The 19,021-nt window shown below is 43.1% G+C and overlaps 1 protein-coding gene across 1 annotated transcript in view; it reads left to right on the top strand.

Moving 5' to 3' along the window:
- The first annotated feature begins 2,161 nt into the window (after positions 1 to 2,161).
- The window catches only part of LOC106613664 (ankyrin repeat domain-containing protein 13C), a 79,665-nt gene continuing 62,805 nt past the window's right edge, over positions 2,162 to 19,021 (top strand). Inside the window, exons 1-2 of the mRNA XM_014216155.2 lie at positions 2,162 to 2,820; positions 11,151 to 11,192. Of these exons, the coding sequence (XP_014071630.1) occupies positions 2,439 to 2,820; positions 11,151 to 11,192 (424 nt within the window). The 5' untranslated portion in view covers positions 2,162 to 2,438. The remainder of the gene's footprint in view (positions 2,821 to 11,150; positions 11,193 to 19,021) is intronic.

Here is a 19,021-nt window from a genome sequence, read left to right as displayed (position 1 = left end):
TAAAGAGCAGGAGTTGGATCGTCTCGCTGTGGTTCCCTGACACACGTAGATTGATGGGTGGTATTGTGGGTGACCTGGCCTATAGAGCGCCCGTCCAGTGCTCTAATGTCCATGGGAATGGAGAGGGGCTGAGTGGGGATATCCAGCTCGGAAGCCAGGGTAGCGTCCATAAAGTTCTCATCGGCCCCAGAAACGATGAGTACCCGGAGAGATTTCGACTGGTTCTCCCACAGCAACATGGCATGAAAGGGGATGCGAGTAAGGGGAGAGGAAAAGGTCTCCGTATGGCCCACCAGAGTACCCATTCCTACCAGTGAGCCTGGTCTTTTAGTGGACAGGTGGAGACGAAATGACCAGTAGTCCCACAATACAGACAGCTCTTAGTGTGAAGCCTGTATAGCCGTTCTGCTGGAGACAGCCTAGCTCTGCCTAGTTGCATGGGCTTGGGAAGAGGTGGATCAGCAGTCTTCGGAGGCTCCCGGGGAAACTCGGGTAGCCTTGGGTTCTCTCGGCAACGGAGCCATCGGGGACTTCCAGGATACTTCAGAGGCGAGGTGGAATCCTTGGATGGGCGAGTGAAATCGAATCTCCTTCCTTCCTTCATTCTCGTAGTCGCCCATCGATCCGAATGGTCAAGGCGATGAACGAGTCGAGATCCACAGGTAGTTCCTGGGCAGCAAGCTCGTCCCTTACTTCCTCCGAAACTCTGTGCAGGAACATGTCGAACAGTGCTTCCGGGTTCCAGGCACTCTCAGCTGCCAACGTGCAGAAATCCACTGCGTAGTCTGCTACACTGTGGGAGCCTTGCCGAAGCTGGAGTAACTTCCGGGCAGCCTCTCTCCCATACAATGGAGCATCGAAAACCTTCTTTACCTCTGCCACAAACTCCTCCAGACTGAAGCATACGGCCGACTGTTGTTCCCATACTGCCGTAGCCCAGGCGAGAGCCCTCCCGGACCTCAGTGTGATGAGGTATGCTATCTTAGAGCAGTCTGAGGGAAAGGATGAGGGCTGCAGCTCGATGATGAGTGAACACTGAGCGAGAAACGCTCAACAGGTGCCCGACTCTCCATCTAAGTGCTCCGGCGGAGGTAAGTGGGGTTGCCGGGAAACAATGGTGACTGCGCTGCTACCAGCCGGGTAACTGAGGGGCTGGGAGGTTACCGTCGTGGTAGGCTGCATAGTAGACAACCCACGGAATTGCTCTAGCAATGTGTTCAATGCTTGGTAGTGGCGTTCGGCCAAGGTCTGGAACCCTTCCATGAGACCACAAAGAAACTCCTCGTGCCTTCCAATTGTGGCTCCTTGAGAGGAGTTGACGTAGCAGAGCTGGTCTGAGTCTGCTGGGTCAGTCATAGCCAATTCGTACTATCACAATTTAAGGTATGACCCAGATGCAAATGACTGCTGTCTGAACACGCATAAATCTGATTTAGTTGTAACATGCTGTTTGGACCATCATTATTCCAAAACAGATTTGAAAAACAAGCATTAATGCCTTCAGTGTGAGCAAGGCTTAAGTGTCACCTATGAGTTGTAACTGTGGATGCAATATCGGTCTATGGTTGAGATGAGTTGAGCAGTGTGTCATTTTCTTGGGAACAGGAATGATGGTGGTCATCTTAAAACATGTGGGAATTGCAGACTGGGACAAGGAGAGGTTGAAAATTACCGTGAACATACCTGCCAGCTGTTCTGCACATGCTCTGAGAATGCACCCTGGAATACCATCGGCCCCGCGGCCTTGCGGTATTGACCTGACTAAAGACTTTACTGACATTGGCCTTTGAAGAGCGAAATCACCTAATCTTCTGGGTCGGTGGTGGCCCTCACAACCAACACAATGTTGTTATTGTCAAAGCGTACATAAAACCATTCACTTTTTGAGAACACTAGAATTTCACTTGTAGTTGCTAGTGTCCTAGTTTGCTTTGCAACATTTTTTTTTACAACTAATGTTAATAACTTATTGATCCTTAGTGTGCATAATAGTAGCCAATACATTTCATGATGAGTAGGCCTAAACACTGTAGCTATTGGGTTGTAACATTGTAACCACACTGGTTTGTAATATCCCCTGATACAATGTAACAACCATAAAATAAATCATGTAAAATCTGTAACCGTAAACTCTCGCGATACTACTGGCGGAAGATGGCAGATGCGCTCTGTAGGAGCCGCTTATGCAGGGACAGTTTCGGCAATGAGAAGAAGGGGACAGAGTTCTGGTAGTTACTTAGTTATTGTGGAGTATTTGCTACCGATTTAAATTGCATTGTTATTTCATTGTATTCATTGAATAATTTGTGGTTTTCATGTTATGCAATCTACAGTTTTTGGGTGAACTACCATTGGCATTCTTGCCAACGAAATACATATATTTGCCCAGAGGGTCATCGTCAACGGCACCCTCAGTTCTGCTGTCAATTGTTTAGAAAATGACCGGAGAAAAGATCCGCTCCCTGCGCAAGGATCATAAACCGAGCAAAGAAGAGGATTTACTGGAACCGGACGAGGAGGCTGCAACTGGGACATTTACTTTAACCAAGACTAATAATAAAGGCAAAGCAAGTAAAATCTTTAGCAATCACAAGTTGGTCAAATCTCCATCGACACAGCAACAACATCAGAATCAGCAATCGCAGATAAATGCAAACACTAACACATTATCTACGGCGGACGTTATCGATGATAACAACAAAAACCCTATCATACGAACCCGCGAAGACTTTCCGGTCCATGAATGTGTATTCAAGGGGGATGTCCGACGCTTGTCCTCGCTCATTCGAACTCAGAATATCGCTCAGAAAGATATCCATGGTAAGAATCGAATTGCTCTTTATCTCCATGTTCCAAACTAGGATACTTGACCCGGATGACACCAATACCGATACCGTCGGTAATATCGTTTTGTTTGAACTTTTCAGCTGATTAAATTGACAAACCATTTTTTATTTTGGACGCAGTAATTACAGATTAACTGCAGTGTACTGCAGTTAAAATGCAGTTATACTACTCTGTAACTGCTGTTACAAAGCAAAATGACTGCAGTAAAAAAAACTGTGTTATTTTGGAAGCAGTATTTGCAGCATACTGCAGTTTTACTGCATTCTAACCACAGTTAAACTACAGTGTACTGCAGTTATACTGCACTCAGACAGCAATCTTTTTTCAACAGGGAATTTAGGGACACATCGCAATTTACTGGAGAGGGTGGGTTTGGCAGACTTTTATTTTTGCTTTGGGGAGGGTTGTGTGTTTTCTTTATTGGGCACAGGGAAGGGTAGTGTATTTCCCCCCAAGTTGCACTATGCTTTTCCTTTTCAGTGTGCTAACTCTTATTGTAAACTGGGTGGTTTGAGCCCTGAATGCTGATTGTTTGAAAGCCGTGGTATATCAGACCATATACCACGAGTATGACAAAACATTTATTTATACTGCTATAATTATGTTGGTAACCAGTTTATAATAGAAATAAGGCACCTCATGGGTTTGTGGAATATAATAATATTTATTTAACAAGGCAAGTCAGTTAAGAACAAATTCTTATTTACAATGACGGCCTACCAAAAGGCAAAAGGCCTCCTGCGGGGACGTGGGCTGGGATTAAATAAAATAAAAATATAGGACAAAACACACATCACGACAAGAGAGACAGCACAACACTACATAAAGAGAGACCTAAGACAACAACATAGCATGGCAGCAACACATGACAACACAGCATGGTAGCAACACAACATAACAACAACATGGTAGCAACACAACATGGCAGCAGCACAAAACAGGGTACAAACATTATTGGGCACAGACAATGGCACAAAGGGCAAGAAGGTAGAGACAACAACACATCACACAAAGCAGCCACAACTGTAAGTAAGAGTGTCCATGATTGAGTCTTTGAATGAAGTGAGATAAAACTATCCAGTTTGAGTGTTTGTTGCAGCTCGTTCCAGTCACTAAGCTGCAGCAAACTGAAAAGACGAGTGACCCAGGGATGTGTGTGCTTTGGGGACCTTTAACAGAATGTGACTGGCAGAACAGGTGTTGTATGTGGAGGATGAGGGCTGCAGTAGATATCTCAGATAGGGGGAGTGAGGCCTAAGAGGGTTTTATAAATAAGTATCAACCAGTGGGTCTTGCGATGGGCATACAGAGATGATCAGTTTACAGAAGAGTATAGAGTGCAGTGATGTTGCCAATATACCACGACTAAGGGCTGTATCCAGGCAATCCACGTTGCATCGTGCCTATGTAACCGATGTGAAATGGCTAGCTAGTTAGCGGTTGTGCGCGCTAATAGCGTTTCAATCGGTGACGTCACTCGCTCTGAGACCTTGAAGTAGTTGTTCCCCTTGCTCTGCAAGGGCCGCGGCTTTTGTGGAGCGATGGGTAATGATGCTTCGAGGGTGGCTGTTGTCAATGTGTGCAGAGGGTCCCTGGTTCGAGCCCAGGTTGGGGCGAGGAGAGGGATGGAAGCTATACTGTTACGTTGGTGCCGTGACCCGGATCACTGGTTGCTGCGGAAAAGGAGGAGGTCAAAAGGGGGGTGAGTGTAACCGATGTGAAATGGCTAGCTAGTTAGCGGTGGTGCGCGCTAATAGCGTTTCAATCAGTGACGTCACTCGCTCTGAGACCTTGAAGTTGTTGTTCCCCTTGCTCTGCAAGGGCTGTGGCTTTTGTGGTGCGATGGGTAACGATGCTTTGTGGGTGAAAGTTGTTGATGTGTGCAGAGTTTCCCTGGTTCGAGCCCGGGTAGGGGCTAGGAGAGGGACGGAAGCAATACTGTTACACCTAAGAACAACCTTGAGCAGTTGGTATATTGGCCATATACCACACCCCCTCTGACCTTATTGCTTAACTATAACACAGGTCAGTATAGTCTACCAGTCTAACGGTTCATCCTGCCCTCCATCCACCATTCATTGTGACAATAGTGCTTGTTGGATAGTTTGTCCAGATCTGCAATAGGCTAACAATCATACCACACATAAAAGCATTCAAAGCTGCATCAATTTTGAATATTAACCCACAAGAACAAATAGGAATAGTTGATAGGCAGCAGAGAGGCCAGGTACTGTGTGAGTGAACAATGAAGACATGACACACAGCTCAAAAAACTCCCCGTATTGATCATGTTTAGGGACAATACAATTATATTCTAGGCTGCAGTGAAAATGTCATTTGAATAACGTCTCAAAAGCCCTGTGATTTGAATATTTAATTTGATTTGGATCAGTTGTGGAACTACTCTGGAAAGCTTCAATATACCCTTAATATTTATAATTTAACTTTTAAATTGTATGACCTTTTATATGTGGCAGAAACACAACCAGTCACAATGTTTTAATGTGGTTCGGCCACTTCAAAAGTCTCCCGTAGGCATGCACATGTTCATCCAAAATATAATTCAAGCATCCTCAAAATGGCTTGACATTAACCAGGTTTCCATTCAACCTTTTCATGCGATTAAAGTAGCCTACATGTCAGATATGTTTTTTCATGACATCATGACAAAGCATGCAGTTTATTAGGCTACAGATGAAATAAGTTATGATGAACTTCACAGGGTGGTGAAAGTGCACAGTGATGCGCTTTATTCTCCTATACAATAAATATCGAGGGTCTTATTCTGGTGACATGACGATCAATGCTTGGCTGCCGTTTGACCAAAATAATTCTTGCACTTTTGTCCATAATCTCATCATGCAGTAGGCTATATCTGCGCTGTATCTGCAAGCTGTTGGCTAGAGTGCATGTGCCAATACCAGAATGGGCACATAAAATTAAATGTATTGGTCACATACACATGTTCAGCTGATGTTATTGCGGGTGTAGCGAAATGCTTGTGTTTCTAGCTCCAACAATGTAGTAATATCTAAAAAGTAATATCTAACAATTTCACAACAATACACACAAATCTAAGTAAAGGAATGGAATTAAGAATATATAAATATTTGGATGAGCAATGTCAGAGCGGCATAGACTAAGATACAGTAGAATATAATAAAATACAGTATATACAGTGCCTTGCAAAAGTATTCACCCCCCTTGGCATTTTTCCTATTTTGTTGCATTACAACCTGTAATTTAAATGGATCTTTATTTGGATTTCATGTGATGGACATACACAAAATAGTCCAAATTGGTGAAGTGAAATGAAAAAAATAACTTTTTTCCAAAAAATGTAAAACGGAAAAGTGGCGCGTGCATATGTATTCACCCCCTTTGTTATGAAGCCCCTAAATAAGATCTGGTGCCACCAATTACCTTCAGAAGTCACATAATTAGTTAAATAAAGTCCACGTGTGCAATCTAAGTGTCACATGACCTGTCACATGATCTCAGTATATAAACTCAGCAAAAAAAGAAACATACCTTTTTCAGGACCCTGTCATTCAAAGATAATTCGTAAAAATCCAAACAACTTCACAGATCTTCATTGTAAAGGGTTTAAACACGGTTTCCCATGCTTGTTCAATGAACCATAAACAATTAATGAACATGCACCTGTGGAACGGTCGTTAAGACACGAACAGCTTACAGACGGTAGGCAATTAAGGTCACAGTTATGAAAACTTAGGGCACTAAATAGGCCTTTCTACTGACTCTGAAAAACACCAAAAGAAAGATGCCCAGGGTCCCTGCTCATCTGTGTGAACGTGCCTTAGGCATGCTGCAAGGAGGCATGAGGACTGCAGATTGGGCCAGGGCAATAAATTGCAATGTCTGTACTGTGAGACGCCTAAGACAGCGCTATAGGTAGACAGGACAGACAGCTGATTGTCCTCGCAGTGGCAGACCACATGTAACAACACCTGCACAGGATCGGTACATCTGAACATCACACCTGCGGGACAGGTACAGGATGGCAACAACAACTGCCCAAGTAACACTAGGAACGCACAATCCCTCTATCAGTGCTCAGACTGTCCACAATAGGCTGAGAGAGGCTGGACTGAGGGCTTGTAGGCCTGTTGTAAGACAGGTAAGACCAGATACCATCGGCAACAATGTCGCCTATGGGCACAAATCCACCGTCGCTGGACCAGACAGGACTGGCAAAAAGTGCTCTTCACTGATGAGTCGCGGTTTTGTCTCACCAGGGGTGATGGTCGGATTCGTGTTTATCGTCGAAGGAATGAGCACTACACTGAGGCCTGTACTCTGGAGCGGGATCGATTTGGAGGTGGAGGGTCCATCATGGTCTGGGGCGGTGTGTCACAGCATCATTGGACTGAGCTTGTTGTCATTGCAGGCAATCTCAACGCTGTGTGTTACAGGGAAGACATCCTCCTCCCTCATGTGGTACCCTTCCTGCAGGCTCATCCTGACATGACCCTCCAGCATGACATTGCCACCAGCCATACTGCTCGTTCTGTGTGTGATTTCCTGCAAGACAGGAATGTCAGTGTTCTGCCATGGCCAGCGAAGAACGTATTAAAATATAAAACGCAACATGTAAAGTGTTGGTCCCATGTTTCATGAGTTAACATAAAAGATCCCTGAAATGTTCCATATGCACAAAAATATTATTTCTCTCAAATGTTGTGTACAAATTTGTTTACATCTCTATCAGTGAGCATTTCTCCTTTGCCCAGATAATCCATCCACCTGACAGGTGTGGCATATCAAGAAGCTGATTAAACAGCAGGTGCACTTTGTGAGAGTTGCCTTTAAAAAGGCAACTCTAAAATGTACAGTTTTGTCACACAACACAATGCCACAGACATCACACATTTTGAGGGAGTGTGGAATTGGCATGCTGACTGCAGGAATGGCCACCAGAGCCATTTCCAGATAATTGAATGTTAATTTCTCTGCCATAAGCAGCCTCCAACATAATTTTAGAGAATTTGGCAGTACGTCCAACCAGCCTCAGAACCGCAGACCACGTGTAACCATGCCAGCCCAGGACCTCCACCTGAACAGCTAATGAAACTGTGGGTTTGTCAGAAACCGTCTCAGGGAACCTCATCTGCATGCTCTTCGTACTCACCAGGGTCTTGACCTGACTGCAGGTTGGCTTTGTAACCGACTTCGATGGCTACTGGCATGATGGAGTAGTGTGTTCTTCACGGATGAATGTATGGCGTTGTGTGGGGCGAGCGGTTTGCGGATGTCAACGTTGTGAACAGAGTGCCCCATGGTGGCGTTGGGGTTATGGTATCGGCAGTCCATGAACACAATTTAATTTTATTGATGGCAATTTGAATACACAGCAGTGGAGGCTGCTGATGGGAGAACGGCTCATAATAATGTCCGGAACAGAGCAAATAGAAGGGCATCAAACAGAGATAGCGTGACGAGATTCTGAGGCCCATTGTCATGCCATTCATCCGCCGCCATCACCTCATTTTTCAGCATGATAATCCACGGGCCCATATCGCAAGGATCTGTACACAATTCCTGGAAGCTGAAAATAGCACAGTTCTTCCATGGCCTGCATACTCACCAGACATGTCATCCGTTGACCATGTTTGGGATGCTCTGGATCGACGTGTATGACAGCATGTTCCAGTTCCCGCCAATATCCAGGAACTTCGCACAGCCATTGAAGAGGAGTGGGACAACATTCCACAGGCAACAATCAACAGCCTGATCAGCTCTATTCGAAGGAGATGTGTTTGAGCTGCATGAGGGAAATGGTGGTCACACCAGATACTGACTGTTTTTTAATCAAATTCTAACAACTTGTTTTAAATAGGCTAAACAGACTTATAGGCACCATAATTGCTTCCAGTGGGCATATAATATGGCAACAACACAAGACTATGGATGGTTTTATGCACATCCAAACTTTTCACATTAGCTGGGCAAAATCCAATATAAAGAGAAGAGGAGAATGTCCACTCACTGTTATAATGCTCCCAAATAGGCCTACCTTTTATATACATATTGGAACCATCTTACAGATCGCATTTACACTTCTCCAGAAGTTGTATTGCATGCGTGCCACGGACATTGTCACCATAAACCCAGGACAGTGAATCATTCTAATAAGTGTTTATAGCAATCTATTTGTTTTTTAAACAACAACAAATACATATAAAATCTAATGACATTATAAAATCGGCAGTATAAAAAATTACTTGACGCATTGCTGTTGAACCAGCCTTCGTTATACAGTTGAAGTCAGAAGTTTACATACACCTAGGTTGGAGTCATTAAAACTTGTTTTTCAACCACTCCACAAATGTCTCGTTAACAAACTATAGTTTTGGCAAGTCGGTTAGGACATCTACTTTGTGCATGACACAAGTCATTTTTCCAACAATTGTTTACAGACAGATTATTTTACTTATAATTCACTGTATCACAATTCCAGTGGGTCAGAAGTTTACATACACTAAGTTAACTGTGCCTTTAAACAGCTTGGAAAATTCCAGAAAATGATGTCATGGCTTTAGAAGCTTCTGATAGGCTAATTGACATCATTTGAGTCAATTGGAGGTGTACCTGTGAAATCAAATCAATCCCAGAACAACAGCAAATAACCTTGTGAAGATGCTGGAGGAAACAGCTACAAAAGTATGTAGATCCACAGTAAAACGAGTCCTATATCAACATAACCTGAAAGGCCGCTTAGCAAGGAAGAAGCCACTGCTCCAAAACCGCCATAAAAAAGCCAGACTATGGTTTGCAACTGCACATAGGGACACAGATCGTACTTTTTGGAGAAATGTCCTCTGGTCTGATGAAACAAAAATAGAACTGTTTGGCCATAATGACCATTGTTGTGTTTGGAGGAAAAAGGGGGAGGCTTGCAAGCCGAAGAACACCATCCCAACCGTGAAGCAAAGGGGTGGCAGCATCATGTTGTGGGGGTGCTTTGCTGCAGGAGGGACTGGTGCACTTCACAAAATAGATGGCATCATGAGAAAGTACAATTATGTGGATATATTGAAGCAACATCTCAAGACATCAGTCAAGAAGTTAAAGCTTGGTCGCAAATGGGTCTTCCAAATGGACAATGACCCCAAGCATATTTCCAAAGTTGTGGCAAAATGGCTTAAGGACAACAAAGTCAAGGTATTGAAGTGGCCATCACAAAGCTCTGACCTCAATCCTATAGAAATTTTGTGGGCAGAACTGAAAACACGTGTGCGAGCAAGGAGGCCTACAAACCTGACTCAGTTACACCAGCTCTGTCAGAAGGAATGGGCCAAAATTCACCCAACTTATTGTGGGAAGCTTGTGGAAGGCTACCTGAAACGTTTGACCCAAGTTGAACAATTTAAAGGCCATATACTACTACCATATACTAATTGAGTGTATGTAAACTTCTGACCCACTGGGAATGTGATGAAAGAAATATAAAAATATGAAATAAATAAATCATTCTCTCAACTATTATTCTGACATTTCACATTCTTAAAATAAAGTGGTGATCCTAACTGACCAAAGACAGGGAATTTTTACTAGGATTAAAGGTCAGGAATTGTGAAAAACTGAGTTTAAATGTATTTGGCTAAGGTGTATGTAAACTTCTGACTTCAACTGTAGTAGGCTTAGGGTAAGGGTAGCCTATGGGGGGCTTGATTTAAAAAAAATATGAAATGTAAAACAAACCATTGTTACAGGAAAATAACTTCTAAATATGAGGTTCATCTCTCGTTTCATGATGTGCATGGACATGTAGCCTACATCACAGAGGGGGTTTTATGCACGTCCAAAGCATGGCTAAAATAATGTAGGCCTGCCTACAATACATATATAAAAATGGGATGTCACATCTTGTCCCACGCATATATCGGCATTGTGCACCACCGCCTGCATTTCCGCTGTCAAAATTCATGCCATAACCAACTGCCTTACTGCTAAAACCAGCTTTTGGTTGGTCTTAAATATCCCTACCAGCACTGCCTGAAATTAGCACTTTGGATAATGTTTTTAAACACACCTCAATTATTTCCACCCCTCCCATCTGAACACAAGCGTGCTGATGTTAGACAGGTAAATTTCCGAACATGGCGTTAGTGCTGGAAAATGCCAGTGTGCCAGTTTTTACATGACGAAATTGCAAGCTAACGTGCCTTAGACACTAGCGCTGCCTTAATGGCAGCCAGAAATAGAGCCATTAGAGTGTCTGTATGCAGGCCTAACTGTAATGCACAGTCTAAACTCTGTATTGTATTTATCCTCTTCAGGAAACACACCCCTACACCTCGCTGTCATGATGGGTCACAAAGGTGAGTAGTGCACTGAGTTCATTAGGGTGTTTGTGTGTGTGTGTCTCTGTGTGTGTGTGTCTCTCTGTGTGTGTGTGTCTCTGTGTGTGTGTGTGTGTCTCTCTGTGTGTGTGTGTGTGTGTGTGTGTCTCTGTGTATGTGTGTGTGTCTGTGGGTGTGTGTTTCTGAGGGTTTTTGTGTGTGTGTGAGTGTGTGTGTGTGTGTGTGTCTGTTTGTGTGTGTGTCTGTGTGTGTGTGTGTGTGTGTGTCTCTCTGTAGGTGTGTGTGTGTGTCTCTGTGTGTGTGTGTGTCTCTGTTTGTGTGTGTGTTGTGTCTGGCATGTGTGTGCCTGGTATGTCCATATGCGGAGGGTAAAGTGCCAGACTTTTGTCACAGATCACAGCTCTCTGAGGCAAACTCTAAAAGGCAGGATGCTCAACAGGTTGATCTTTTGGATTTATAACTGACCAAAATAAGTTTCCACTGGCAACCCCTTTTAATGGACTTGCCTTCAGACTAAAACCTCTAGAGTGGACTCCCGTGCTACAACGGACTGTCACGAGAGTAGTGAAGATTGCATAACTAGCCTACTATTGAATCTAAGGCTGCACAAAACAGAGACTCTCCATTGCCGCTTGTCTATGATTGAGATGGGTAAATGTGGCACATTTGGCACACACATACCCTGACAGATGGAACTTGGCAGTGATGATGATTAGCTGTACAAATGACTAGAGATTTGTTTCTCCTAAATGTAGTCTGCTATGACTGTTTCAGATCCTTCATGTTAGTGATCATCTCTCTGGATCAAGGAAGATACCGAGATGGTTTGATAAAGGGATTTTGTTCAAAGTCAGACTGTTCAAAAGGTAGCTAGTCTCATCCAATGATTTATACAGTATATACACGTCATTGGCCTCATCCCAGAAATATCTAGGCAGAGACCATACCCTGTCTCATCAGTTCTGGCATGTTGCATATTACGGAAGTTACATATTTTGTATTTATTTACACAGTGGGATAATATATAGCCTATGTGGGTAGTTTGACACAAATAACTATCGCCACAACTGCTAGAAGGCTTTGTGGAATCCATTAGTACATCTATATTATTGTGTTGAGTTATATTGGCTCGACCGGAAACATACTTCTGAGTAAAATATTAATGGAATACCCCTTTACTAGATGCCTACATGCAATTTCACTGGGAGACTAAAGTACATGCTATTGAAAGATTTATGCGTTTTTGCAGGGGACTTTCAGTGCACGATCTAGGCTTATGTTTTTTTACTTATATATATTTTTTATTTCACCTTTATTTAACCAGGTAGGCTAGTTGAGAACAAGTTCTCATTTACAACTGCGACCTGGCCAAGAATAAAGCAAAGCAGTTCGACACATACAACAATACAGAGTTACACATGGAATAAACAAACATACAGTCAATAATACAGTAGAAAGAAATCTATATACAGTGTGTGCAAATGAGGTAAGATAAGGGAGGTAAGGCAATAAATAGGCCATGGTGGCAAAGTAATTACAATATAGCAATTAACACTGGAGTGATTGATGTGCAGAAGATGAATGCGCATGTAGAGATACTGGGGTGCAAAGGAGCAAAACAATATAAATAAAATAAATAACAATATGGGGATGAGGTAGTTGGATGGGCTATATTACAGATGGGCAGGTGCAGGTGCATTACAGCTGCAGTGATCTGTGAGCTTCTCTGACAGCTGGTGCTTAAAGCTAGTGAGGGAGATATGAGTCTCCAGCTTCAGTGATTTTTGCAGTTCGTTCCAGTCATTGGCAGCAGAGAACTGGAAGGAAAGGCGGCCAAAGGGGGAAATGGCTTTGGGGTGACTAGTGAGATATACCTGCTGGAGCGCGTGCTACGGGTGGGTGCTGCTATGGTGACCAGTGAGCTGAGATAAGGCGGGGCTTTACCTAGCAGAGACTTGTAGATGACCTGGAGCCAGTGGGTTTGGCGACGAGTATGAAGCGAGGGCCAGCCAACGAGAGCATACAGGTCGCAATGGTGGGTAGTATATGGGGCTTTGTTGACAAAACGGATGGCACTGTGATAGACTGCATCCAATTTGTTGAGTAGAGTGTTGGAGGCTATTTTGTAAATGACATAGCCGAAGTCGAGGATCGGTAGGATGGTCAGTTTTACGAGGGTGTTTGGCAGCATGAGTGAAGGATGCTTTGTTGCGAAATTGGAAGCGATTCTAGATTTCATTTTGGATTGGAGATGCTTAATGTGAGTCTGGAAGGAGAGTTTACAGTCTAACCAGACACCTAGGTATTTGTAGTTGTCCACATAATCTAAGTCAGAACCGTCCAGAGCAGTGATGCTGGTCGGGCAGGCAGGTGCTGGCAGCGATCGGTTGAAGAGCATGCATTTAGTTTTACTTGCATTTAAGAGCAGTTGGAGGCCATGGAAGGAGAGTTGTATGGCATTGAAGCTCGTCTGGAGGTTAGTTAACACAGTGTCCAAAGAGGGGCCAGAAGTATACAGAATGGTGTCGTCTGCGTTAAGGTGGATCAGAGAATCACCAGCAGCAAGAGTGACATCATTGATGTATACAGAAAAGAGAGTCGACCCGAGAATTTAACCCTGTGGCACCCCCATAGAGACTGCCAGAGGTCCAGACAACAGGCCCTCCTATTTGACTACTCTCTCAGAGAAGTAGTTGGTGAACCATGCGAGGCAGTCATTTGAGAAACCAAGGCTGTTTAGTCTGCCGATAAGAATGTGGTGATTGACAGAATCGAAGCCTTGGCCAGGTCGATGAATACATCTGCACAGTAATGTCTCTTATCGATGACGATTATGATATCGTTTAGGACCTTGAGCATGGCTGAGGTGCACCCATGACCAGCTCTGAAACCAGATAGCATAGCGGAGAAGGTACGGTGAGATTCTAAATGGTCGGTAATCTGTATGTTAACTTTGCTTTTGAAGGGTAGGATAGATATAGGTCTGTAGCAGTTTAGGTCTAGAGTGTCTCCCCCTTTGAAGAGGGGGATGATCGCGGCAGCTTTCCAATCTTTGGGAATCTCAGAGGTTGAACAGGCTAGTAATAGGGTTTGCAACAATTTCGGCAGATAATTTTAGAAAGAGAGGGTCCAGATTGTCTAGCCCGGCTGATATGTAGGTGTCCAGATTTTGCAGCTCTTTCAGAACATCAGCTATCTGGACTTGGGTGAAGGAGAAATGGGGAGGCTTGGGCGAGTTGCTGTGGGGGTTGCCAGGCAGTTGACCAGGGTAGGGTTAGCCAGGTGGAAAGCATAGCCAGCCGTAGAAAATTGCTTTTTGAAATTCAAGGGCAGAAGGCGAGACCCAAATGCAGACACAGGAGGCAGATGGTTGAGCTCCGATATTTATTATAACAAAAGGGGTAGGCAAAAGGCAGGTCAGGGACAGGCAAGAGTTCATAAACCAGGTCAGAGTCCAAACAGTACCAGGCAGTAGGCAGGCTCGAGGTCAGAACAGGCAGAGTGGTCAGGCAGGCGGATATGGTGTCAGGACAGGCAAGGGTCAAAACCAGGAGGGCTAGGAAAAAACAGAGACTGGGAAAAATAGGACCTAGGAGAAACACTGGTTGACTTGGCAAAGCAGGATGAACTGGCACAGAGAGACAGAAAACACCAGGATAAATACACCGGGGACTAATGGGGAAACAGGAGACACCTGGAGGTGGGTGGAGACAATCACAAAGACAGGTGAAACAGATCAGGCCATGACATTATGTTCCTTGTTCACTGCTTTGTGTTTGTCAGATCTAAACACAACTGGATTGAATTTACATGGAAATCTCATTCCCACTAGAGTATACAGTGCCTTCAGAAAGTATTCACACACTTTGACTTTTTCCACATTTTGTTGTGTTACAAAGTGTGATAAATTTATTTCATTGTCATTTTTTGTCAACAATCAACACGAAACACTATGAGAATTAATGAAAAATAAATCACAAATAAATATTTATATTAGATAAGTATTCAACCCGATGATGATAGAATCAGCTATGAGTCTTTCTGGGTAAAAGGCTTTGCATGGTCAATCTGACATCTGCAGTGGCCAAAATGCTAGCTGAGATCTACCGCACAGATCTATTTTTTTGATTTACTTAAAAAATGTTTACCAATTAAAAACAGTTCTGTAGCAATGAGGTTTGTGCAGTAGGCTATAGGCCAAATACATTATTACAGCATATTGGATATGCTTGAATTACCCTGCCAATGTTGTTCCTCTCAGACCATTTTGAAATATAGATTTGTTGATTAGGTATATTTAAAAAAAACACATTTTTAATTTAACCAGGCAAGTCAGTTAAGAACAAATTCTTATTTACAATGATGGCCTACCAGGGAACAGTGGGTTAACTGCCTTGTTCAGGGGGAGAATGACAGATTTTTACCTTGTCAGCTCGGGGATTCGATCCTTTCGTTTACTGGCCCAATGCTCTAACCCCTAGGCTACCTGCCGCCCCAGTATATGACCACAATGGTAATACATTATTTGTTGTATTACTTGAGGCACAGCTGCGTGAGCAGAATTATGAGCTTTTTTTTTTTACTGGACTGATCTCCTGCATCTGATGGTCAGTCTGAGGGGAGGGAGGGTGCAACGGTGAGGCTGACACCGTCCCTCCGCTCTCCCTCCCTCCCTCACTCCGCTGAGAAAATGGGACACGGTCTTCCAGCTGATGGAGAAACTCAAGTCGCACTGCGTTATTTCTGCCTCATACACCAATTCATATTGTTACTCCTATGACCAGAGAAAGTGAAATATTCCTTGATATTAAAAGGATCCATGCTGCAAATAATAACAACGCAAGCTTATCGGAAAACTTTGCTATACTCATTAATTGCAGCTGCAGTGCTGGCTGTAGGGAGAATGTGCATTTTATGGCTTATAGAAGTGTTGAATACAAAGTGTTGACAGTGCTGAATAACAACTTAAACATGAACTTACTCATAAAAACAGCAGCTCTTTGTTCTATTTTTTGAGTCTCTCTCTCTAGTCATGTTTTTAAAAGTTTTTAAATCTCACAGTATCAACTTTGCTTTGAGTTCGAGGTTTCTTTTTACAGTCTATGACTTGAGGAAACTGTGCAGACACGGTGATCTGAGCTATCTGATTGGCCAGCGGTAGGCCTATAGGTGCAGTTAAATTGCTCTCTGGGCTCTGCCGGATAGGCGGAGTTCTACCTTCAGACACATGAAATGGTTCAAAATGGGAACACGTTGCCTTCCCGGCGCTGGGACGGCTGAATCAAGAGCCAACAGCATGAAATTAATACAAAAACTAGTAACGCAAGATTTTATCGTTGGATTTTTAACAAAAATGTTGGGTGATTGACTAGGAATGCCTTGGTGATCAACCAGTCGATCATGATCGACCAGTTGGTGACCACTGCCCTACAGCATTTACTGCGATGTGACTTCCGCAGACATCAGGACATTCATACTTCTTGTGCTTCGCGGGGCAGAGGTATTGTGAAGGAAGCAACAGTTGAAGTCAGAATTTTACATCCACTTAAGTTGGAGTCATTAAAAATAGTTTTGCAACTACTTCACAAATTTCTTGTTAACAAACTATAGTTTTGGCAAGTCGATTAGGACATCTACTTGGTGCATGACACAAGTAATTTTTCAAATAATTGTTTACAGACAGATTATTTAACTTATAATTCACTGTATCGCAATTCCAGTGGGTCAGAAGTTTACATACACTAAGTTGATTGTGCCTTTAAACAGCCTGGAAAATTCCAGAAAATGATATTGTGGCTTTAGAAGCTTCTGATAGGCTAATTGACATCATTTGAGTCAATTGGAGGTGTACCTGTGGATATATTTCAAGGCCGACCTTCAAACTCAGTGCCTCTTTGCTTGTCATCATGGGAAAATCTAAAGAAATCAGCCAAGACCTCAGAAACAAAATTGCAGTCCTCCACAAGTCTGGTTCATCCTTGGGAGCAATTTCCAAATGCCTGAAGGTACCACGTTCATCTGTACAAACAATATTACGCAAGTATAAACACCATGGGACCACGCAGCCGTCGTACCGCTCAGGAAGGAGACGCGTTCTGTCTCCTAGAGATGAACGTACTTTGGTGCGAAAAGTGCAAATCAATCCCAGAACAACAGCAAAGGACCTTGTGAAGATGCTGGAGGAAATGGGTTCAAAAGTATCTATATCCACAGTAAAACGAGTCCTATATCAACATAACCTAAAAGGCCGCTCAGCAAGGAAGAAGCCACTGCTCCAAAACCGCCATAAAAAAGCCAGACTACGGTTTGCAACTACACATGGGGACAAATATTGTACTTTTTGGAGAAATGTCCTCTGGTCTGATGAAACAAAAATTGAACTGTTTGGCCATAATGACCATTGTTATGTTTGGAGGAAAAAGGGGGACGCTTGCAAGCCGAAGAACACCATCCCAACCGTGAAGCAAGGGGGTGGCAGCATCATGTTGTGGGGGTGTTTTGCTGCAGGAGGGACTGGATTGTGCAACATTTGCCCATTATTCTTTTCAAAATTCTTCAAGCTCTGTGAAATTAGTTGTTGATCATTTCTAGACAACATTTTTCAGTGTTGCCATAGATTTTCAGGCAGATTTAAGTAAAAAAATTAGGACCATTCACTGTCTTCTAGGTAAGCAAGTCCAGTGTAGATTTGGGCTTGTCTTTTAGGTTATTGTCCTGCTGAAAGGTGAGTTCATCTCCCAGTGTCTGTTGGAAAGCAGACTGAACCAGGTTTTCCCCTAGGATTTTGCCTGTGCTTAGCTCCATTCCATAAATTTTTTTATCCAGATAATATCCCCTGTCCTTAACAATTATAAGCATATCCATAACATGATGCAGCCACCACCAGGCTTGAAAATATGGAGAGTGGTACTTAGTAATGTGTTGTATTGGATTTGCCCCCAACATAACACTTTGTATTCAGGACAGAAAGTGAATTGCTTTCCCAAATTTTTTTAGGTTTACTTTAGGGCCTTGTTGCAAACAGGATGCATGTTTTGGAATACAATGTATTGATCCATCCTCAGTTTTCGCCTATCACAGCCATTAAACTCTGTAACTGTTTTAAGGTCACCAATGGCAACATGGGGAAATCCTTGAGCGGTTTCGTTCCTCTCCGGCAACTGAGTTAGAAAGGACGCTTTTATCTTTGTAGTGACTGGGTGTATTGATTCACCATCCAAAGTGTAATTAATAACGTCACCATGCTCAAAGGGATATGTATTTGTATTTTTACTGATCTTCCTCTAAGTACTACCCTTCTTTGCAAGGTATAGGAAAAACTCCCTGGTCTTTGTGGTTGAATCTGTGTCTGAAATTCACTGCTTGACTGAAGGACCTTAAAGATAATTGTATGTGTGGGGTACAGAGATGACCCAGACAGTAAAAAATCATGTTGAACTCTATTATTGCACATAGATCCATGCAACTTATTATATGACTTGTTAAGCAAATGTCTACTCCTGAACTTATTTAGGTTTGCCATAACAAAGGGGATGAATACTCATTGACTCAAGACATGTCAGCTTTTCATTTTTTATTAATTTCCACTTTTACATTATGGGGTATTGTGTGTAGGCCAGTGACAGAAAATCTAAATTTAATCCATTTTAAATTCAGACTAACACAACAAAATGTGTAAAAAGTCAAGGGGAGTGAATACTTTCTGAAGTCACGTTAGATATTGCTTAGTGCTTTCTAGCCAACTAAGTGTGTATAGTGGTTGAATTGATTGTTGTAATGAGCCTAACCCTAGCTAATGACACTTCCCTATTCTCTGGAGATTCCTCCGGAGATTCCCTGGCTAGACA

Source organism: Salmo salar, chromosome ssa10 (genome assembly GCF_905237065.1).
Source record: "Salmo salar chromosome ssa10, Ssal_v3.1, whole genome shotgun sequence".
NCBI classification, from domain to species: domain Eukaryota; kingdom Metazoa; phylum Chordata; class Actinopteri; order Salmoniformes; family Salmonidae; genus Salmo; species Salmo salar.
This window is presented reverse-complemented; position numbering and strand designations above follow the sequence as displayed.